The sequence below is a fragment of the Scyliorhinus torazame genome, chromosome 8, assembly GCF_047496885.1.
Source record: "Scyliorhinus torazame isolate Kashiwa2021f chromosome 8, sScyTor2.1, whole genome shotgun sequence".
In the NCBI taxonomy this organism is placed as follows: Eukaryota; Metazoa; Chordata; class Chondrichthyes; order Carcharhiniformes; family Scyliorhinidae; genus Scyliorhinus; species Scyliorhinus torazame.
The window spans coordinates 32,111,525-32,134,329 of record NC_092714.1 but is presented as its reverse complement, the minus strand read 5'-3'; the positions used below and the strand labels follow the sequence as shown (position 1 = coordinate 32,134,329).

Below are 22,805 nucleotides of genomic sequence, written 5' to 3'. Positions count from 1 at the left end.
CGGGTCGGAGAATCGCCGGGAGCTGGTGTGAATCCCGCCCCCGCCGGTTGCCGAATTCTCCGGCACCAGAGATTCGGCGGGGGCGGGAATCGCGCTGCGCCGGTTGGCGGCCCCCCCCTTCCCGGCGATTCTCCGGCCCGAATGGGCCGAAGTCCCACTGCTGGAATGCCTGTCCCGCCGGCGTGGATTAAACCACCTCTCTTACCGGCGGGACAAGGCGGCGCGAGCGGGCTCCAGGGCCTTGAGTGGGGCGTGGGGCGATCTGGCCCTGCGGGTCCCCCACGGTGGCCTGGCCCGCGATCGGGGCCCACCGATCCGCGGGCGGGCCTGTGCCGTGGGGGCACTCTTTTCCTTCCGCCTTTGCCACGGTCTCCACCATGGTGGAGGCGGAAGAGACTCCCTCCACTGCGTATGTGCAGGGATGCCGTGAGCCGCCGCTGACGCTCCCTCGCATGCGCCGCCCGGCAATGTCATTTCCGCGCCAGCCTGCGGGGCACCAAAGGCCTTTCCCGCCAGCTGGCGGGGAGGATATCAGTCCGGCGCGGGCCTAGCCCCTCAAGGTTAGGGCTCGGCTGCTCAAGGGGCGGAGGATTCCGCACCTTTGGGGCGGCGTGATGCCGGACTGATTCGCGCCATTTTTGGCCCCAGTTGACGGACATCGCGCCGATCTCGGAGAATTTCGCCCCAGATGTGGAGATGGCCTGCTGTGCATCTCGCCTGGGGTATCTTTGGCGGCCATCCTCTGGAGCGACTGGGCCTGGATGGGCCTGGCCATCTTGCAGGTGTCACAGGTGGTAGAGTGCCACACTGTTCTGCTCGCTGCCAATGCGATGCACCAGGGACAGGTGGGGGGTTTCAGAGGCACTGCGGCATTCCAGGACATTACCTGCGGGTGTCACTGGCACGGGTCCCAGCATCTCCTCCGTCCTCAGAATGCCCGGTGGTCTCTGGTATACACCTTCGGGCAGGTGTGCGGCCGGAGTGAGCGCTGGAGACTCCACCGGCACCTGGCTCTGCCTGTCCTGGAGGTTCACTCTCGTCTTGACCAGGTTCTTGACACCCTCAGCCATGGAGCACAAGGACTGCACCACATCCCTCCGTGATTATGCCGCGTACCTCTGTGCCTGGCCCACGTCAGCCAGCACCCGGCCAATGCTCTCGGCGCCCTCAGTCAAGATGCTTTGTGACTGGGCCAAGTTCTGGAGTGCCACAGCAATGTCAATGTGGGTCTGGTACATGGCTGCCTGTGACTGGGCTGCCATATCCTGCGCTTCAGCAACTGCCTGCACAGTGTTCCCCAGGCCTTAAACATTATGCCCATGGCCATGACCTTCGCACCCAAAGCTTCCACCACACACCACCTGTTCGGTGTGGCCTAGGTCGCACGCATTTGTTGCCACTGCCTCCTGCTTATGCAGGGGGTTAGACTCCTCCAATTGCAGATGCTGGAAGGTTGCTGACACCCCCTCCTGCAGACCCTGACTCTGCGTTTGCATCTCCAACATTGGTGGGACCATCCTTTCCAGAAGCACGAGGCCTGTCTGGACTACAGCTAGTTCCTAGGGTCGTACGGCCCTCCGACTGTCCGCCCCCTCGGGGTTCCTACCTCCACCTGATGTCCCGGAGCATGTATGACATGCGCACCAGAGAGTGTCCTGGGAGCCTCTTCACTAATATATCCTAATTTGTTATGTTGTAGGTGTAACATAAGCAGCTTCCTTGTGGTGCACTTGACAAAGGAAGGTTCAGACGTGGAGATAACTTTAACACGTTTATTAAACTATTTACACTTCTATTACTCGGGTTCAACACTACTGCTAATCCTACTATAGCTACCCAGACTGACTAACCAGTTGCTGCAATCCACGTGGTGGGTGTAATATTGAATCAACACTGTGTCTCTACTCACTGACTGTCTCCACTGGAAAAAGGCAGATCATGTGTGTGGTGTCCTTTATATATGGATTGGTGTAATGCCCCCCTGTGGTCATGTCACCTCCTTGTGTATCGTGAATGTCTATTGGTCGTGTCCTATCTACTTGATCTATTGGTTGAGTGTGTGTGTGTGATGTCTCTTGTGCTCCCTCTAATGTCTAGCTAGCCTACATGTATTTACATTGATGCACATCACCACATCCCTCCTATTTTATATGTTACATATTTTCTGCACACCTTAAGAAAATTGAACAAAGAACAGGTAGATAAGGTAAGGTTTATACAAGTCATGGGAACAGTGATTAAACAATAAGTCCAAATTATTCGTTTGAGTCCATAAACCATCAATCACCATGGTCCAATGTCTCTCTTGGTTATGAACGTCATCAACGTCCCTGTGCCACAGGAACCAAGAAGTGGTCAAATCACTTCGCTGTCTGATTTGGAGTCCCTTTCTTTTTCCGATGTTTGTGATGATGCTGTCAGATGGCATCTTGTGGCTGATAAGGTGTTGACGTTGAAGAGGTACCATCAACAGTATCATTCGAGGTCATGGATGTGCCATATGTTGAAGTTGGATAAGACTGTACATACTGGTTCTGGCCACGTGCTGTGCTGGAAGGGTGATCCTGCTGAGAACCGTTGAAGCTTGTCGAATTGGAAACAGAATTGCTACTCGCATAAATACCTGGTGATGGTGTGAAACTCGAACCTTACATCTGATAGGAATATGCCGTATGGCCAGGCTGGGGTGCAGCAAATCCTGGGCTGTAACTAAGGCATCCTGTCTGTAGTGCAGATTGCGCTTGCGGTAGTCCTCTTTCGGTCTTGATTCCATCAGTGGGCAATCGTAGTACTGGCTTGTTTGAGAATATGCTGCATAGACTGCTGGCTGCTGCATGCCTGAATACTGGGTTTGTCCAGCATGAGCTGTCATTGGCTGCACTGCTGGTGTGGAAAAAATGTGTGGATATAGCTGTGGTGAATATTGGTGTATTCCTCTTGGACTGTAGCCGCTGCTTGTTATTACTGACCCAGTGTAATTGTTAAGTGATCCATCACCCTGAGCATGCCATCAGTGAGGTTGTGGCACTCCCTATCTGGAATAAAGTCCGGCTTACGTGAATCAGAGTCGGCGTTTGGTTGCTCCCCATCTGGAGTCTGGTCTGTTTTAACTGAGTCAGTGTTGGTTTGTTGATGCTCCCCGTCTGGAGTCTTAGCAGGTTCACTGGAGTCAGCTGAGATTTCTTGAAGCTGCACGTCTGGAGTCAGAACATGCAGGAATGCATTGACTTGTAGAGAGGTTCGAGTGAATGAGGGTGGAAGTATTATGGTGTCACCGGTGTCACCAGTGGTCTCACAGGGATCGTCGAGTGCCTCTGTACACACTAGCTGAGGTCTGTCACTTTGCACATCTTGCATGGGAAGTGGGATGCTGTCACTCGTCTCACATACCGTGGGTAGATCCTCAGTAGCTGCTTGTTGTTCACTTGGGTTGGGTAAATTGTCAGAGTCTTCATCTGGTGGTGCAAACAATGTGGGTGGACTGTCATTGTCACTTTGTTCTTCACTGTAGCATGATAGACCATCATGGTCGTCCGGCTGTGCACTGGAGCGTGGTAGACTGTCATAGTCTTCTTGCTGTTTACTTGAGCATGGCAGACTTGCATCATCTGCCACTAGTTGGTCAGAGGAGGTTGCTAGACCCTCGTGGTCTTGTTCCTGCAAGGATTGCGCGTCGGAGTCCTGCGTTGCTTCTATCGTGGAGGCTGTCCACGAGCTCGCTGCGGAGGCTTGTGACATTGGAGTCATGTCTTGTGTGTGCAAGGACTGTGCTCTGGAGTCTTGCATTTCTGCAATTGTGGAGTCTGTCCATGAGCTCGCTGTGGAGGCTTGTGACACTGGAGTCACTTCCTGTTCATGCAAGGACTGCGCTCTGGACTGCAATTGTGGAGTCTGTTCACGAGCTAGCTGTGGAGGCTTGTGACACTGGAGTCACTTCTTGTTCATGCAAGGACTGCGGTGTGGAGTCTTGCATGTCTTCTTTCGTAGAGTCGGGAACCCTGAGCGGTGCGTGGACCACGCTCTGTGTGGCAGCAGGCCGCTCTCTGTGGGCGTGTACTGCTCTCGGTCTCTTAATTTCAGGCTGCAGCATCATCCTGCATTCACAAGTTGGGATGTCATATCTGCTGGGCTGAAGATCCTCAAATCCGAAGAACGAATCCGCGCCTGCGTCGGATTCAATATGGGGGTCGCCAATGTGCAACATGTCTAGTTGCGGTTCGGATTTGGTACTGGGGAAGCCTCCCAAGGTGAAAGGTTTGTCTGAGTCGTAGTCTTCTAGGACCATATCATCACTGTTTGCGTCGGAGCTGGCATTGGGCTCGCAAGGTCCAGAGAAAATGTAAAGGTCGGTATCGAAGTATGCAAGATCGGAATCATCGGTTTGGGCGCAGGTAACTGCTTGTTGCATGGTTCTTCGGAGGTTAATTTCATTCCCTGGTTCAATTTGAGGCATTGTGCTGTCATTCCAGGTGAAGAAAGGTTGTTTTACGCCTTTAAAAGATTTTTCTTTGATTTGGGACATTTCCCCTTTAAATGGGCGTGGTCCAGGGCCTCTGACGTCATGACGCATGTGCCATAGCGCGTAGGAAGTTATTGCTCATGCGCAGATCGCTGTTCCTTTATTGATGGCCGTTTTCGTGATTGCGCATGCGCAAACGGACCTTCCCGTTCTGTGCGCTTCTCGCGCAACTATGCAAGTACAGTCCCTTTAGAAAGATGGTCGCCGATCAAAACTGTTCTCTGCTCTGGGATCTCGGCCTCGTGGTGAGTACTGGCGCTTCTCTTACCTTTTCTTGCTGGTTGGAGTGTGTTTTCCTCACAGTATTTGCCGAATTTGTCCAGGACTGCCTGGAAGTCGCTCTTGTTTTGCCCCTTGGAGAACTTGAATTTTTAAAAGATTTCTTCTGCTCTGGCACCGGTGATGGTGAGGAGAAACTCTGTTTTTTCAGCATCGGCCAGGTCTTCTAGTTCAGCTGCTACCAGGAAGATTTCAAACCTTTGCCGGAATCCCCGCCAGTTTTCGCGGAGATCGCCGTGACACTGGAGCCGTTGCGGAACCCAGATCTCGAACATCTTGCCTGGGTATCGTTGCTGGTTGTCGCTGTACGCTGAGGTATGGCTATGTGGATTGAAACATTTCAGTCCTGGTACCATAATTTGTTATGTTGTAGGTGTAACATAAGTGGCTTCCTTGTGGTGCACTTGACAAAGGAAGGTTCAGACGTGGAGATAACTTCAACACATTTATTAAACTATTTACACTTATATTACTCGGGTTCGACACTACTGCTAATCCTACTATAGCTACCCAGACTGACTAACCAGTTGCTGCAATCCACGTGGTGGGTGTAATATTGAATCAACCCTGTGTCTGTTCTCACTGACTGTCTCCACTGGAAAAAGGCAGATCATGTGTGTGGTGTCCTTTATATATGGGTTGGTGTAATGCCCCCCTGTGGTCGTGTCACCTCTTTGTGTATCGTGACTGTCTATTGGTCGTGTCCTATCTACTTGATCTATTGGTTGAGTGTGTGTGTGTGATGTCTCTTGTGCTCCCTCTAGTGTCAAGCTAGCGTACATGTATTTACATTGATGCACATCACCACATATCCCACTGAAGTGATAGTCTCTGGGACGACGGAGAGTGCAGCTGACAGTGGCGATGTAAAGTCGGTGGGTGTTGTGGGGTTATGGCTCGGGGCATGGAACACCAGACGGTCCAGCTTTGTCCGATGGTGATCCTGCAAGACAAACTACAAAACACATGGTGAGGTCTCGGATAGGGGTGGTGTGAGTGTTAGGGGTGACTCACTTGCTATAGGGACAGCACTATGCATTAGGGGCTCAATTGGATGACCCATGCCAACCTCCACCTCGGAGAAGGCTCTCTCTCCCACCTCCCTGGCTACCTCCATTGCCCTCTGCTCTGCGGTGGTCAGGACTCGCAGATCGGGCAGCCCACTCCAGTTTTTGTTGCACTCCCGAAGTGGCCATAGTGCTGGCCCATTAGCATCTCCTGCATATCGCCAGGACTGGCACCCCCAATGGGAATGGGAAGCACTCCGAATTCAGTCCCTCCATCAACACTTAAGTCTCTCAACTGAAAATCTCACCTGTTGAGTTGGCTGCCAGATGCTATCGATTGATCCGGTTAACAAAGTCCTCTATTTTCTCTCCCCATAGCTGAGTTGGGATTACAAACCTGCTGTGATAGAAAACTGCAAATTTAAATCTATAAAACATTAATCTCTGCTGCAGATTACCTGTTTGTTATTTTCTGTAGCCAATGACACCTGATGATGAAATTTGTGAAGCGTACTATTGGTGTCAGGCAAGGCAGTGAGTATTAGTGGGGCTACAATTGGTCTTTGTCCCCTGGATAAAACACACAGCCATGGTCCATAATCTTGGTCACTGTCTAGTAATCCCTGTGGCAAGTTAACACAAGCATGATCACTAGTGGAGAAAGTAACAGCCGTTACAGCCTCCCCGAACAGGCGCCGGAATGTAGCGACTAGGGGCTTTTCACAGTAATTTCATTTGAAGACTACTTGTGACAATAAGCGATTTTCATTTTTCATTTCAAGTAGATTCAATCATAACAAATATGTGAGGCTTAAAGTTCCATCAGTCTAGTGGAGATTCTATTAATTCCCCATGTCAAAACTGACACTTGGTTGAGCTAATCGGAACCCATTATTATTATTCATAGATTTACATGGAATATATAGCACAGAAACAGACCACAGGACCCAACTAAACTATGCTGCTGTTTAGACTTCACCCGAGTCTCCCCCATTCCATCTATCACATTTTGGTCTTTCAATTTAACTTTCCATTCCTTTTTCTCTCAATTAACCATCTAGTTTCCTTTTTGAAGCATCTAAACTATTTGCCCCAACCACCTCCTGTGGCAGCTAGTTCCATATTCTAACCATTCCAATTAAAGAAATTTCTTATTTCCCAATTGGCTTTATTAGAAATGATCTTGTATTTATGGCTCCTAGTTTTGGATTCTCCTTGAAGTGAAAACATTTCTTCCACATCTTTCCTGTTCGACTCATTCATAATTTTAGTGACTTCTATCATGTCTCCTCTTACAATCGGGAGAGAAAAGGGAAGATTTTTAAAAACAGTTTCACAAAGAAAATGTCTTTCCAGATGTAACTGCCGCTCAACTCTGACAGACAGGCAGGCAGTTTGAACAAGTAAATTTATCTCACCTGGACAGATGGCTCCAGGTTGTCTCTCCCTAGCTAACCTTATTATCTTTTCCCATCATTGTAACATTTCAACAATTAAACAAAATGACAGAGTTTGCCTTTAGCAATAATGATAAAATCTTAAAGTAGGATTTACAGTTCTCTGCCTCCCCCACACCCTCAGGTAACATCAGCTTACCTGCCACAGTCCAAACTATGCCCTATAAGGAAACACAAAGAATCTGCAATCACAATAATTCTTTGGTGTATGCTGATGAGTTTTCTTTCTGCTTTGAAACCCAAATTGTTAATTTTTCCAAAAAATAATCTCTTGACTGCTGAGCAGTTTTTTAAAAATCTGATTCCACATACATTATCCTTAGAACCCAAACCAACTTCATTCCCCATCTTCTCACTCAACATCTCTTACGACAATGCTGATAACAAATTAGTGAGGCTTAAGTTCTCCATTTGAGGTGTATGGAGACCTACAAGATAATTGAAACTCAAACATGAACTCTTGACCATATGGATTGCAAATTGACACCAAGGGACAAGTTGATGTCAAACGGAGAGTAAGAATTCGTGTTGAGGCAGGAGGTTTGGATATTTTACGTTTCCATAGGTTTGATTTAAAACACGGGTTAATATTTTTTTTTTTTTAAGAGGTACTTCCTCTAGCCAGTAATTAATTATGGCGGCACGGTAGCAGAGTGGTTAATAGGTGGCACGCATAGGTCCCCTGGGCTGGATGGGATTTATCCTAGGATTCTCTGGGAAGCTAGGGAGGAAATTGCTGAGCCTTTGGCTTTGATCTTTAAGTCATCTTTGTCTACAGGAATAGTGCCAGAAGACTGGAGAATAGCAAATGTTGTCTCCTAGTTCAAGAAGGGGAGTAGAGACAACCCCGGTAACTATAGACCAGTGAGCCTTACTTCTGTTGTGGGCAAAATCTTGGAAAGGTTTATAAGAGATAGGATGTATAATCATCTGGAAAGGAATAATTTGATTAGAGATAGTCAACACGGTTTTGTGAAAGGTAGATCGTGCCTCACAAAACTTATTGAGTTCTTTGAGAAGGTGACCAAACAGGTGGATGAGGGTAAAGCAGTTGATGTGGTGTATATGGATTTCAGTAAAGCATTTGATAAGATTCCCCACGGTAGGCTACTGCAGTAAATACGGAGGCATGGGATTCAGGGTCATTTAGCAGTTTGGATCAAAAATTGGCTAGCTGGGACAAAGGGTGGTGGTTGATGGGAAATGTTCAGACTGGAGTCCAGTTACTAGTGGTGTACCACAAGGATCTGTTTTGGGGCCACTGCTGTTTGTCATTTTTATAAATGACCTAGAGGAGGGCGTAGAAGGATGGGTGAGTAAATTTGCAGATGACGCTAAAGTCGGTGGAGTTGTGGACAGTGCAGAAGGATGTTACAAGTTACAGAGGGACATAGATAAGCTGCAGAGCTGGGCTGAGAGGTAGCAAATGGAGTTTAATGCAGAAAAGTGTGAGGTGATTCATTTTGGAAGGAATAACAGGAAGACAGAGTACTGGGCTAATGGTAAGATTCTTGGCAGTGTGGATGAGCAGAGATCTCGGTGTCCATGTACAAAGATCCCTGAAAGTTGCCACCCAGGTTGAGAGGGTTGTTAAGAAGGCATACGGTGTGTTAGCTTTTATTGGTAGAGGGGTTGAGTTTCGGAGCCATGAGGTCATGTTGCAGCTGTACAAAACTCTGGCTTTGAAAGCAGACCAAGGCAGGCCAGCAGCACGGTTCAATTCCCGTAACAGCCTCCCCGAACAGGCGCTGGAATGAGGCGACTAGGGGCTTTTCACAGTAACTTCATTGAAGCCTACTTGTAACAATAAGCAATTTTCATTTTCATTTTTCATTTCATTTGGAGTATTGCGTGCAATTCTGGTCGCCGCATTATAGGAAGGATGTGGAAGCATTGGAAAGGGTGCAGAGGAGATTTATCAGAATGTTGCCTGGTATGGAGGGAAGATCTTATGAGGAAAGGCTGAGGGACTTGAGGCTGTTTTTGTTAGAGAGAAGGTTAAGAGGTGACTTAATTGAGGCATACAAGATGATCAGAGGATTGGATAGGGTGGACTGTGAGACCCTTTTCCCTCGGATGGTGATGTCTAGCACGAGGGGACATACCTTTAAATTGAGGGGAGATAGATATAAGACAGATGTCAGAGGTAGGTTCTTTACTCAGAGAGTAGTAAGGGCGTGGAATGCCCTGCCTGCAACAGTAGTGGACTCACCAACACTAGGGGCATTCAAATGGTCATTGGATAGACATATGGACGATAAGGGAATAGTGTAGATGGGCTTTAGAGTGGTTTCACAGGTCGGCGTAACATCGAGGGCCGAAGGGTCTGTACTGCGCTGTACTGTTCTATGTTCTATGTTGCCCTGCCCTCACCGAGACACCTGGGAGTTCCCTACATTAACAGAAAGGGGTTCCACTCCCTCAATATACAGCTCTGGTGCGACCATCACATGAAGACCATGCACGTGTGTGCACGCTTCCCAGGGAGCGTCCACGACAGCTACATCCTGAGGCAGTCGGTCATCTTCAAGGACCACCCTAAGATGGGCGCCTGGCTCTTGGGGGATATGGGGTACCTGCTGAGGACCTGACCAATGATGCTGGTATGGAGACAGTAATTTTGCTAATTGCCTGTGACACACATACTTATGAAGCCTCACATACCCTGCAGTTCCAGGCGCTCACACTTTCAAACAGTTGGTGACACTGATGGGACAATACTTTAACCCTACACCATCCGTAATTGTGCAGAGAAACCGTTTCAATACGGCAGAAAGGACCCCTGGAGTTTTTGTTCAGATTGTGCAAGATAGCCAAATTTTGTCAATACGGTACTTCCCTTTTAGAAATGCTATGCAACCATTCGGTATGCGGTGTAAATAATGCAACTCAAAAAGAATTGCTGGCAGAACAGTCTTTAAACCTGCAACAGGCCGTGCAGATTTCACTTTCCCGAGAAAGCGCTGAGCGAGGGGTACAGGAAATCCAGGGGATAGAAGTAAAATTGCTGATGGGCCAGAGGTTTTGATCCGTCTAAGTATGATTTTCCCTGATATAGGCAGGAAAGTTTTCAGCAGCCAGGAGCTACCTGTTCGTTGCCCCGTTCGTTGACGACCGCCTAGACGCGTGGTACCAGGTGACACAGTCTATATTAGAAGCTTTGCAGAAGGTGCCCAGTGGATCTCCAGGACCTTCGTCCACCAAACAGGGCCGGTATCTTATTGAGTATAGGCACAAGGTTGAATCATGCGGAGCACCTTGCTCACATTCGGTCCAGACGACCAATTCTTCATAAAGTTCCTCAAGGGAAGAAAGTTCTTCCCGAGCCAAATCTGATACCCAAAGAGACCAGAGCATTGCCCCAAGGTGGTCCTGATGCCAACATGAGAGAGTTTGGCGATATAGATTTGGACATGCAAACCCAGACATCGGGGGTCTCTGACAAGCAGATGACAATGCAGCAGCCTCCAACAGTGCATCTACCACAGCACTCATGTCGGAAGTGGCATTTGCCATCCAGGTATAAGCAGCCTGATCCAGCACCGCAAGTCACAGAAGCACTGCCGTTTACAAAGCAAGTCCGGCACCCTCCTACTCCACAGTCGTCGGAGGAATCTTCGGACTTGGAGGGGCGGAGGAGGGATGTTAGAACCCGCAAGAGACTACAAAATTGGAGAAATCAATCTCCTTGCAAGTCTCACCGAATAGGAGCTCCCTCTCTAAAAGGGCGGGGAACCCTAAGTCAGTCAGGTATGGGACTGACAGTTCAGGCATGGTTGGGGTCTGGTGTATTGTAAATACTAATGTGCGTTATTAAAATCAAGTTTTCTTAAATCTACTGAGTCCGGACTCGCTTGTGGTCTACAAAACTATCGAAAGGGGAAAGACAGCCTTAGCACAAGCATGCTACCTTGCAAAAGCCATCACAACAACCTGGATTAAGCATTAAATGAATGAGGTTGGTACTGAGCCAGGATTTGGATATCTAGAACATCAAGGTGATTGGCACAATGTGCGTTGCCCCGTTTTTAATCCTTCCACCATGAAAAATAGATTTGTCCAGTGCAGCTCCTGAAGAAAGTCAAATTTGGGATGGCAGCTGCTGGAAAATATTACCTAGAGGCAAAAAATGAGATTACATACTTGTACATTCACGTCTTTATGTCTCTAATTATTGAGTTATAAAGAGACAAATAACTGCTGACGTTTTCTGCCTCCAACTACTGGAATCGCTGCTTGATTGGATACAGGAAATCTATACAGTGGTCAGGCAGTTCACTCACATTTTACAGTGAATTGTACTTTTCACCATGTAGCTAGTGAGGGGCTCCAGGTACCTCAAATGTCCTAAACCATACTTATCATTTGTCCAACCATCAACCCACGGACAGGGTCTCTTTTAGATCAATCTGACTCCATGCCTGTCAATGGGAATTCAGAATGAAGCAGTGAACTTCTAAATCAATTACCTAAAACAGGCAGGTCAGCAGTACCTGGTTAATGCTTGATCAACTAACCTAGTTCACTTTCAGAATCCAGTTACTAGAGGCAATCCTTCCTAATCAGCTCCAGATAAACCAGCAAGCCAATTCCCAAACGGCAGGGAAATTCCAGCTGGATAAGAAGTGTCAAACTATTACATAATACAGGTAATTTCATGAATTTAGCTGGTTAAGGTCCAGAAGTACCCACATGCATTTGACATAATTGCTAAACTGTATCCAAGCTTTCTGCACTGAAATACATGCAGTGTGAACCCCTCCTCAGACAAAGAGATTTTAAAAAAAACATTTAGAATACCCAATTCTATTTTTTTCCAATTAAGGGCAATTTAGTGTGGTCAATTCATCTACCATGCACATCTTTTTGGGTTGTGGGGGTGAGACCCACGCAAACATGGGAAGAATGTGCAAACTCCACATGGACAGTGACCCAGAGCCGGGATCGAACCCGGGTCCTCGGCACCTTGAGGCAGCAGTGCTAACCACTGCGCCACCGTGCTGCCCGGAGACAAAGAGATTTTACATGTCACGTGGTGATGGATTTACGTTTCAAGTCTCTCAAATCAAGGTCATTATTTCTTCTACCCTAGCTCAATGATGCTGTTGCCAATTGTTGCTTCCTCACTCCCAGTTAGTTCAACACAAACTATGGACTCAGTCTTGGATCTTTGTGGTTTGTATGGCCCAGTTTCATATAGCACAGTGCACTTATTAAATTAGTCTTTGGTGGAAACAAAAACTGCATTTTCTAGAATTTTGGAATATCTTTTAATTCACAGAGTTATAAACAAGTGTAGAATCAGAATTGTTTGTTGACAATATTCTTGAATAATACATACAGCATTATAATTACATCTTAGTTAGTTGTCAGAAACATCACTGCAGTTCTCAGTGTATGAATCCATATTCCTAGCAGCACATGAACGCCATACAAGTGGCTGATCACCAGCTGACTCGTAGGATGAGGAAAGGAAAAACATTTGATTGACTTCACTGATGGAAACATCTTGAAGGCCTGGAATTGCTCCTTCAACATATGGTTTGCTCTGTTGGTTTTTTGCATAGTTGTCTGAAAGAAAGAATTGTTCCTGATACGAACTGCAAAGATAATGAACTTACTATGTAAAGCAACAGATGATATCAGTAATATTAAATAATAGTCCAATAGTCCAAAGATGTGCAGATTAGGTGGATTGGCTATGATAAATTGTCCTTAGCATCCAAAAAGGTGAGGTGTGGTTACTGGGTTATGGGGTAGGGTGGAGGCGTGAGCTTAAGTAAAGTGCTTTTTCCAAGGGCCAGTGCAGACTCGATGGGCTGAATGGCCTCCTTCTGCACTGTAAATTCTATGATTCTAAATATTTTGCACCACCCAAACTAACCCTCTCCCATATGTATGCGTGCAAACACAGAAGTGAATGCAGATATGGGTACACCCTTTTAGAGAGAGCAGAGAAGCTAGTATGATTCTCACTAGCATATTCTTCCAGGTTCTCTCTTATATTTCCTTATGCCATCTCTGAGCTAAACTTATCCACAAGGCCTATCCTTCTGTTCCTCGAACCTATTCTCACTAAACTGCTGACCACCCAACTTCCCCTCCTTCCCCATGTTATAATAATAACATTCTTTATTGTCACAAGTAACACTGCAATGAAGTTACTGTGAAACTCCCCTAGTCGCCACACTCCAACGCCTGTTCGGGTACACTGAGGGGGAATTCAGAATGTCCAAATTACCTAACAGCATGTCTTTCGAGACTTGTGGGAGGAAACCGGAGCACCCAGAGGAAACCCACGCAGACACGGGGAGAAAGTGCAGACTCCGCACAGACTCCGCCCAAGCCGGGAATCAAACCTGGGATCCTGGCGTGGCTGATATTGTTAATGGTTTTCAATCTTCAGATGTCCTCTCTCTCTCCTTTAAATCTGTAACCATCAAACTACTGCTCCGAAAACCAAACCATGACACCACCATCATTTTACCAGCCAATCTCCTCTCCAAAGTTCTTGAATGTATTATTACCTCACAAATCCATGTACAGCTTTCTTGCAACTTTTTGAATGTTTCTGAATGTTTGAAACTAACCAATCAGGCTTCTGCCCTGGCACTGTGCCAAAATAGCTCATGTCAAGGTCACAAATGAGACCCTATATTACTGTGGCAACGGTAAACTTTCCCTCCTTGTCTATGTTGACCTGTCTGCAGCCTTTGATAGTTAATAAAGCCACTCTTGTCCAACCCCCTCCACTGTCATCCAACTGGCGAGGACTGCTCTCACCTGGTTCCAATCTCATCTACCTCACCGTGGCCTAAGTATCACTTACAATGGCTTCTCTTCCTGATCCCACACTGTTACCTCCAGTGGCCCTCTGCTAGTCCTCATCCACATGCTGCTGCTCAGCAATATCATCTGAAATCACAGCATCAGTTTGCACATCTAGTCAGAGCTCTACTTTACCTCCACCCCTCTTGACTCCCCACTGTTTGCTAAATTGTCAGACTGGGAGGCAGTGATGCAGCGCTATTGTCACCAGACTAGGAATCCAGGAACCCAGCGCAAGTTCTGGGGACCTGAGTTCAAATCCCGCCACGGCAGATGGTGAAATTTAGATTTAATACAAATCTGTAATTAATGATGACCATAAAACCTTTCTCGTAAAAACCCATCTGGTTCACTAATGTCCTTCACGGAAGGAAATCTGCCATCATTACCTAGCTGTGAATCCAGATCCACAGCAATGTGGTTGACTCTTAAATGCCCTCTGAAATGGGCAATAAATGTTGGCCCAGCCAGTGACACTCACGTCGTATAAAATGAATTTTAAAAATCTAACTAGAAGAGCAGAAATTTGATACAATTAAATATTGGCAAGACTGAAGACATTGTGTTCAGTCCCTGCTACAAACTCCATCTCTAGCTGCTGACTGCAGCTTAGCTCTTGTCAATAGTCTGAGATTAAGCCAGTCTGTTTGCAACCTCCATGCAATCTGACCCAGAGATGAGCTTCTGACCACAATTCGCACCATTACTAAAACTTAATTTCCATCTCTGTAACAGCCCCCAACTTTGACCTTGTCTCAGCTCATCTGCGGCAGATACCCTTTGTTACTCTATATTTGACTACTTCAACGCATTCCCGGCTGGTGCTCCACATTTTACCTCTGCTGCCCAAATCTTAACTGGCCCAAATCCAGTCCACCTAAAACCTGCTGATATACATTGGATTGCAGTTAAGCAATGTCTTGATTTTAATATTCTCATTCTTGTTTTCAAATCCTTCCATGGCCTCAGTACTCCCCATATCTGTAATCTCCTCCAGCCTCAGCTGCACGGATTTAATTCTGGCTGTGAGTATCCTCGATTTTAATACTCGACCATTGGTGGCTGTGGGTATCCCAAAGGCCAGAGCGGAGTACTGCTATGGAGACATTGTACTCTGATTTTTACATTGCATCTTGTATTCTTTAGGTAACTTTAGATCACTGAAAGCAAGGAGTGGGTACATAAAACTGAAGAGTACTTTCTATACCTGAAATGAAATTAAATGAAAATTGCTTATTGTCACAAGTAGGCTTCAAATGAAGTTTCTGTGAAAAGCCCCGAGTCGCCACATTCCGGCGCCTGTTCAGGGAGGCTGGTACGGGAATTGAACCGTGCTGCTGGCCTGCCTTGGTCTGCTTTAAAAGCCAGTTATTTAGCCCAGTGTGCTAAACCAGTACCTAAAGCTATCTGCATTCTTGCCAGAAAATCATACATTCAACACAAATTTTCATCGTAGCATTTTACAAAAGATCAGAACTGGTGAATTTAGAACAAAATAAATCATTCCCAATAAGAAATAAAATAACAAGTTATTTAATGATCACTTAAGCATTTCCAATACCGCTCTGACTTCTTGTCAGATTTGACAGTCACGACCCACCTGTAACATTATCTACAGAGTCCAGTGGAGCAGTACTCATCATGTTAATTCCACAGAGTAAAATGTAAGCAATCACTATGATGACAAGGACATAAATGGGCAAGGCCACAGCCCAGTACCTATGAAAAAAGTTAGTAATGTGTTAAATAAGAACTGATTGTACATTGTGATGTTACAACTTTAAGATGAAAATTACTGCACGCTTCGTTAAGAAGAAATGTGCAATTTTGTGAATGCTGGAAAAATGGGGTTTATCATTAAAATAGTTAATTTTATTACGAGTAGATATCTGGTTTATTGTTATTTCCACATTTACACATGCTATGGATTTCTAGAGAAACATATTGCAGGCAAAATGACAGAAGCCAAGACATTTCAAAACTGTGAGTATGTTCTCCTTTTCACGCATGAGAGCAAGAATGTTGGTACATATCAAGGAATAAAGAAAATGGTTTTCATCCATACAGCATCTTCTTTGTCCTCAGGATTTCCCAATGTACAGAATCCATAGAGTGCAGAAGGAGGCCATTCGACCAATTGAGTCTGCATCAACCCTCCGAAAGAGCACCCTACCTAGCACTCTAGCCTATCCCCGAAACCCCACCTAAATGGCATATTTGTGACTGTGGAAGGAAACTGGAGCACCTGGAGGAAACTCACGCAGGATGGGGTAGAATGTGCAAACTCCACACAAGGCCGGAGTCTAACCCGAGTCCGGAGAGGCAGCAGTGCTAACCACTGTGCCACCGTGCCGCCCACCATCAGCCTGTTCATTCTCTTTGAAGTGTTACCTTTATTTGTATTCAGCAAGATTTCAAACAACAGTATGTGAAGTGGGAATACATCTCCCATCCACATGCAATTGTTTTATTAATTTTGTGTTAAGTTGCTGCTCAGTGCTATGTTAAAATCACATGAGACATTTTGATTTAATGCAATATATTTCTGCAGCTGTTTTAAGCCGTTTGTGCCGGAAATTCTTAAAGGAAGCAAACACTTAGTAAAACATTTTTTAAAAGTTAGTTGAACTTGGGATCTTTCTGGTTTAGGTACTCTTTTTCACAAGGGGCAATTTAGCGATGCCAATTTACCTACCCTGCACATCTTTTGGGGTTTTGGGGGTGAGACCCAGGCAGACATGGCGAGAATGTGCAAACTCCACACGAACAGTGACCCAGGTCTGGGATCGAACCCAGGTCCTCGGCATTGTGAAGCAGCAGTGCTAACCAATGCACCACCGTGCTGCCCATTGGTTTCCATACCCAATGAATAAATACACAAATATCAAGATGACTATAGGATAAATGTTATTAGCTTTAATGTGGAGCCACAATTATTATTAATATTATTTTCATCGATACTTACTTCTGTGGCCAGTAAGTGAGACCCACTGAGTGTAGCCAAGGTTCTGGAACATAGGCCCATACTAAATACAGAACTGTTAAACACAAGAACAAATAAAAGAAAAGCCATTGGATAAAGAGACCAAGTAACATGGTAGCAACCTATATCATAAACTCCTGCTTATTTGAAATTTGAACAAATTACATTCTGCATCGTTAAATAACTTCAGTATCATTTCAAATAGCCATTAATTAGCACTATTAACACCAGCATGACCTCTTCAAGCTGGCTAAGGCAAAAATGACACATTCATGACCTGTTTCAGTTTTAGGAGTTTGCCAAACTAGATGCACTTCAGCCCCAAGCTTCTCTGATCCTAAAGGTGCCAAAAGAGCAAGCATTTTGTGAATGAACCCTTTAAGACTGTTCTTCTCTCTGGTTGCAATTGTACTATATTATGGTACTGTACAACGTAGCTTTGATGCAAAATTATTTTCATTCACACCAATACAACAAATATATGTTAAATACAGCTTGAATCAGTGACAGTGGAAATCAGTGATAATGTAAATTTGATTCAACACCACCAAGTGAAATGAGAAAATTCTATTAGGAGGGAGTAAATGAGACAATGGTTGTTCCTAGTAATTGCGCGGTCCAAACTAAATGTTTTTCAGCAGGTTGGTACCAGTAAAAGAAAAGTGACTATCATAAAACTGGGTCACTATGTTCCTTTACTTAAGGAAATCTGCCATCTCACCAGGTCAGGCCTATATATGACTCCAGTACCACACCAGCATTGTTGACTTTTAATTTCCCCGTAAAATGGCCACGCAAGCCTTTACGAATGCTTACTGTCATGGTCACCCCTCTGGGCATCTAAATGGGCAATAAGCTTTAGCTTTACAAGCAAACACAAAAACACAAACAAACTCACTATAACCAATTGCTATTCATTAATTCCTGGGGGAGGGCAGCACGGTGGCACAGTGGGTTAGCCCTGCTGCCTCACGGCGCCGAGGTCCCAGGTTCGATCCCGGCTCTGGGTCACTGTCTGTGTGGAGTTTGCACATTGTCCCCGTGTTTGCGTGTGTTTTGGCCCCACAACCCAAAGATGTGCAGGGTAGGTGGATTGGCCATGCTAAATTGCCCCTTAATTGGTAAAAATGAATTGGGTATTCTAAATTTATTTAAAAAAATTTAATTCCTGGGGGAATTAATGACATTGAGTGCATCGGCCTCAGCTGTGAAGTTCCTTATTGTCAAATAGCCTGTTATAAACAGTTTTTAAGTGGAAGGGATAGGTAAATCAATGAACAACTAATTGTTCCCAGCAAGGTATCAAAGATTGTGGAAAAGAAGGGGAAAAAATTAAAAGAGAAATTGATGAGAAAAAATATACAACGTCTCTCCCCAGCCTTCAGATACCTGAGGAACAGAGTGTTTGAAGACCAAGATCTCAAATCCAGCACCAAGCTCATGGTTTACAGAGCAGCTGTGGTCCCGGCCCTCCTGTATGCACCAGAAACATGGACAATGTTCAGCAGACACCTCAAATCCTTGGAGAGATATCACCAATGTTGCCTCTACAAAATCCTGCAAATCCACTGGCCGGATAGGCGTACAAATGTGAGCGTCCTCTCCAAGGTCAATATCCCCAGTATCAAGACACAGGTCATGCTCGACCAGCTGTGATGGTCAGGCCACATTTCCTGCATGTCCGACACAAGACTCCAAAACAAGTGTCCAACTCCAAGCTCCACAATGGCAAGCGATCACTAGGAGGGCCAAGGAAACGCTACAAGGGCACCCTGAAAACCTCCCTAAATAAATGCAACATTCCCATCGACACATGGGAATCGCTTGACTTAGAAAGCACAAACTGGAGAAAAGCATCCGCGAAGGCACCAATCACCATGAGTGTTGACAGGTGGAGCTTTGCACGGTGGAGCTTGAGGAGGCAAAGTGTAAACAGCGAAAGGAGTGCGCAGGATCCAGAGTGTCCCACCCACCCACCTTATCAAACACCAGCTGCCAAACCTGTCCCAGAGTCTGTTGATCTAGGATCGTACTATTCAGCCACCATGGAACCCACTTCCCCGGAGTGGAAGCAAGTCATCCTCGACAGTGAGGGACTGTCCAAGAGGGACTCCAGATCCCACAGGTATTAGTCATGAACACCATCATTTTGCAACCAGTTCATGCCAGATAAAGTATCTTCACAACCCATATAAAAGGACAGGGCACACATGCTCTGCCTCTTTCCACAGACAGACATCTAGAGAGTACATCAGGGTTGATCAACAGCATCACACCCAGCACGTGGCTTAGAGGAGGCTGGTAAAGATAGACTGAGTTACTACAGCTAGATTAGCAGAGAGTCGAACTCATTTAAGAACTGTGTTAATATTTCAATAAACACGTTGAACTCATTTCATAGCCTGGAGCTTCCTTTGTCAAAGCATACATCAAGGAAGCAGCTTATGCTACACGAAGCCGCATAACACAACACTTCCCATTGATTTTTTAGTCCAAAGTTTATCTAGATAGGACCCTCTTTCAGGACTTACATGGTCATCAAGGAAATCTTTTTATAATACTGACCAAAATAAAGACAGGAGGTTAGAGCAGCAGCAACAGTTTAAATGGAAAAATGATAACTATCTGCTACATTCATAGCAAATTATACTTGAAAGACTTAAACGGATGCATTTTAATTTAGTACACAATGTTACTTACTGAATGCAAACTTTGACGCGAGAAATAAGACAAATCCATAAATGGCCCTTTCAGGTAATGGTGAAGGGGAGCTCACCACCATCGTTCATTTCCAAGAATGAGGAGTTGGCTTTCACTGAGAATACAAAAATATCCCTTGGAGAGATCCTGTAACGTTATTGCAGTTGCCTTTCTGAAATGTGCGACTTTTAGCAAAATTAAGCAAATCAGATTTTCCCCTAAAAATTAATGTATAAACTGGAGTTAAGTTCTTTTGGACACATTTACAAAATATTATAGATACTAATAATATTTATTGCTATAATTATGTGTAATAATAATACAGTAATATAGAAGTGCAATTGTGGCCACAAAGCACTGCTTGTTTGAGTTTGTTTACTGCGACCAGAGAAAAACGATAAATGACAAAATATTGTGCTGCAATAAGCCTCTCTATAACGACCCCTCAAAAAGATCAGACAGTTTTATGGTAATTCTTAATGCTTACTATTCAATCCCAGCTTTTTAACTCTCAGTGCAATTTGATACTCCTATTCCATGAGCCTCTACCTGGGCCAACATCAGACACAAACCTTACAGGATCATTCCCTTCCGCACCAATATGTTTAATTTCCCAGATTAAATATCCTTCAGGCCACTTTGTGATTACATTTATTTTAAGATTGTATAGTGGCTGACAGTTTTACTTAACATATCAGTCTGGAATGCATGGTGACACAGTGTTAACACTGCTGCATCACTGCACCAGAGACCAAGGTACAATATTGGCCTTGGGTGACTGTGTGGAGTTTGCACATTCTCCCCTTGTTTGTGTACGTTAGGTGGGATTACATGGATGGGGGGGGGGCCCTTCTGCACTGTAGGGATTCTATTCTATTCAAACGGGGGGGGGGGGGAATAGACCGAGGTATGGTGCTCTTTCAGATGGTCGGGTGAGACTCGATGGGCTGAAAGGCCTCCTTCTGCACTGTAGGGATTCTATTCTATTCAAACCAGTCACAGCGATTGGTGCTTATTTCACTTTTTAAAATTCAAATATATAATGCAGGTCAGTTTTTTTTCAACTGCTCTAATTATTTTTCTCTGGGACTGTGAGGCAAAGATAAGGGTGAGGCACATGGGATATTTCCCATGACAACAGTGGAAATATTGATTTTTTTTTGTCCGCTTATTGTCACAAGTAGGCTTCAAATGAAGTTACTGTGAAAAGCCCCGAGTCGCCACATTCCGGCGCCTGTTCGGGGAGGCTGGTACGGGAATCATCATAATACAACAAAGTTGTTGATTCTCCAGCTCAGTTGGCATGTTAAACCATCCAAGCTGCATTCTGAGGCCAAGCCTTCCTGTTAAAACAGCTGCTCAAGAGGAAATAGTTTTTATTAAAAATCAGATATATCAGTTTCTGGCTCTCGCAGCAGAAGGCGCTGGGCGGGTTGAAACCTGGATTCCTCAACCAGGTCTCAATGAATCTGCAAAGTAAACATGAGGCTTCCCACCTACAACCGTCCATTCTGTCCCCTGTCCAAGATTTTAACTTGGCAAAATCTGAGACACCGATCGCAATTGATGCATCCTCCTTTCAATTACAGATAACTATAAACCAATAAAATACTGACAACAGTCATTGTCGTCGCTACCCTTCTTCCGACACACCATCCTAACCCAAACCAACTCATCATCTCTCTCCCTCCTCCCTCTCTCTTCCTGGTCTTCCAGGGATCGTTTCCGATTAAGCGGAGTCAAATTCCGACATTGTCTTTTTCTCCTACCCGTCAATACCGGATTAGTGGAAAGACATCAGGCGCAAATTGGGAATCACAGTCAGCGTCCAGTTTTAATGTAAACTGAAAGCGTTTTAACGTCACTCTGCCCCGCATCAACATGGCGGCACTTCCGGCCCAGCACGCATGCGCCAGCTACAGGCCTCTGAGTCCCTGTAATAATTGGGCAATCAAACTGCAGATATTATACAGGAACTGCTGTATCAGACACATTGGACAGTGGAGCAATGAAAGTGCAGATGGTGTATAAGAGCAGCTGTTTGCGATACACTGGGCAATGTGGGGAAATTGAACGGCAGATATTGTACAAGGGCAGCTGTAACAGATACACTGGGCAATATGGGAAATTAAACTGCAGATATTGTACAAGGGCAGTTAAATAGTACAATTAGCATTGAGGTACTATTGTGCATAATTCAAAGGTATAATATTGTGCATAAGTTAATGTGTGCATGTCAGTTATATAACTGCAATAGTGCAGAGATGGTGCATGGATCAGCAATGGGAAGAGCTCTCTGCAATTTTGTGCATTGGGAGATGTGTTGTTATCTGGGGAGGGGGTGACATAGTGGTATTGTCACTGGACTAGTAAACTAGAGACCCAGATTAGTGCTCTGGGGACCCAGGTTCAAATCCCAACACTGCAGATGGTGAAATTTGAATTCAATAAAAAATATAGAATTTAAAAAGTCTAATGATAACCATGATATGATTGCCGTAAGAACCCATCTGGTTCACTAATGTCCTTTAGGGAAGGAAATCTGCCGTTCTTACCTCGTCTGGCCAACACATGGCTCCAGACCCACAGCAATATGGTTGACTCTTAACTGCCCCCTCAAGGGCAATAAATGCTGGCATAGTCATGACACGTCCCATGAACAAAATTTTAAAAATACATAAGATCATAATAGGAGCAAGTAGGCCATTCAATGCTTCGGGCTTGCTCCACCATATTGTGGTTGATCTGATTGGGGCCTTAACTCTACTTTCCTGTCTGACCCCTAACCTTTGACTCCCTTATCCACCAACTCAGACCTGAATATATTCAGTGGCTCAGTCTCACTGCAATCTGTGGAAGAGAATGATACTCTAAGAAGATATTCCTCCTCATCTCCATTTTGAATGGGAGACACCTTCCTTATTGTTAAACTAATAATAATAATAATCTTTATTGTCACAAGTAGGCTTACATTGCAATGAAGTTACTGTGAAAAGTCCCTCGTCGACACATTCCGGTGCCTGTTCGGGTAC

At 45.3% G+C, this 22,805-nt stretch overlaps 2 protein-coding genes across 9 annotated transcripts; both read right to left on the bottom strand.

The window, feature by feature from the left end:
• Window positions 1–1,758: 1,758 nt before the first annotated feature.
• Window positions 1,759–10,705, bottom strand: LOC140427726 (uncharacterized). Of its 2 annotated transcripts, none has more exons than XM_072513320.1 (2): window positions 6,114–10,705; window positions 1,759–5,753 (listed from the first exon to the last, which is right to left on the bottom strand). In XM_072513320.1, exon 2 carries the CDS (start codon window positions 3,784–3,786, stop codon window positions 2,962–2,964), a length of 825 nt encoding a protein of 274 aa, XP_072369421.1. In that variant the 5' UTR covers window positions 3,787–5,753; window positions 6,114–10,705; the 3' UTR covers window positions 1,759–2,961. The 2 variants fall into 2 exon arrangements, with proteins under 2 accessions (XP_072369421.1, XP_072369422.1); XM_072513321.1 differs by having other exon boundaries at window positions 1,759–5,119.
• Window positions 10,706–12,508: 1,803 nt separating this feature from the next.
• Window positions 12,509–21,675, bottom strand: pigp (phosphatidylinositol glycan anchor biosynthesis, class P). 7 transcript variants are annotated; one of them, XM_072513326.1, is made up of 5 exons: window positions 21,543–21,675; window positions 19,774–19,888; window positions 17,056–17,128; window positions 15,691–15,809; window positions 12,509–12,833 (listed from the first exon to the last, which is right to left on the bottom strand). In XM_072513326.1, exons 2-5 carry the CDS (start codon window positions 19,853–19,855, stop codon window positions 12,625–12,627), a joined length of 483 nt encoding a protein of 160 aa, XP_072369427.1. In that variant the 5' UTR covers window positions 19,856–19,888; window positions 21,543–21,675; the 3' UTR covers window positions 12,509–12,624. The 7 variants fall into 7 exon arrangements, with proteins under 7 accessions (XP_072369427.1, XP_072369423.1, XP_072369428.1 ...); XM_072513322.1 differs by having other exon boundaries at window positions 19,774–19,991; window positions 21,543–21,671; XM_072513327.1 differs by having other exon boundaries at window positions 19,774–19,920; window positions 21,543–21,663.
• Window positions 21,676–22,805: the final 1,130 nt, after the last annotated feature.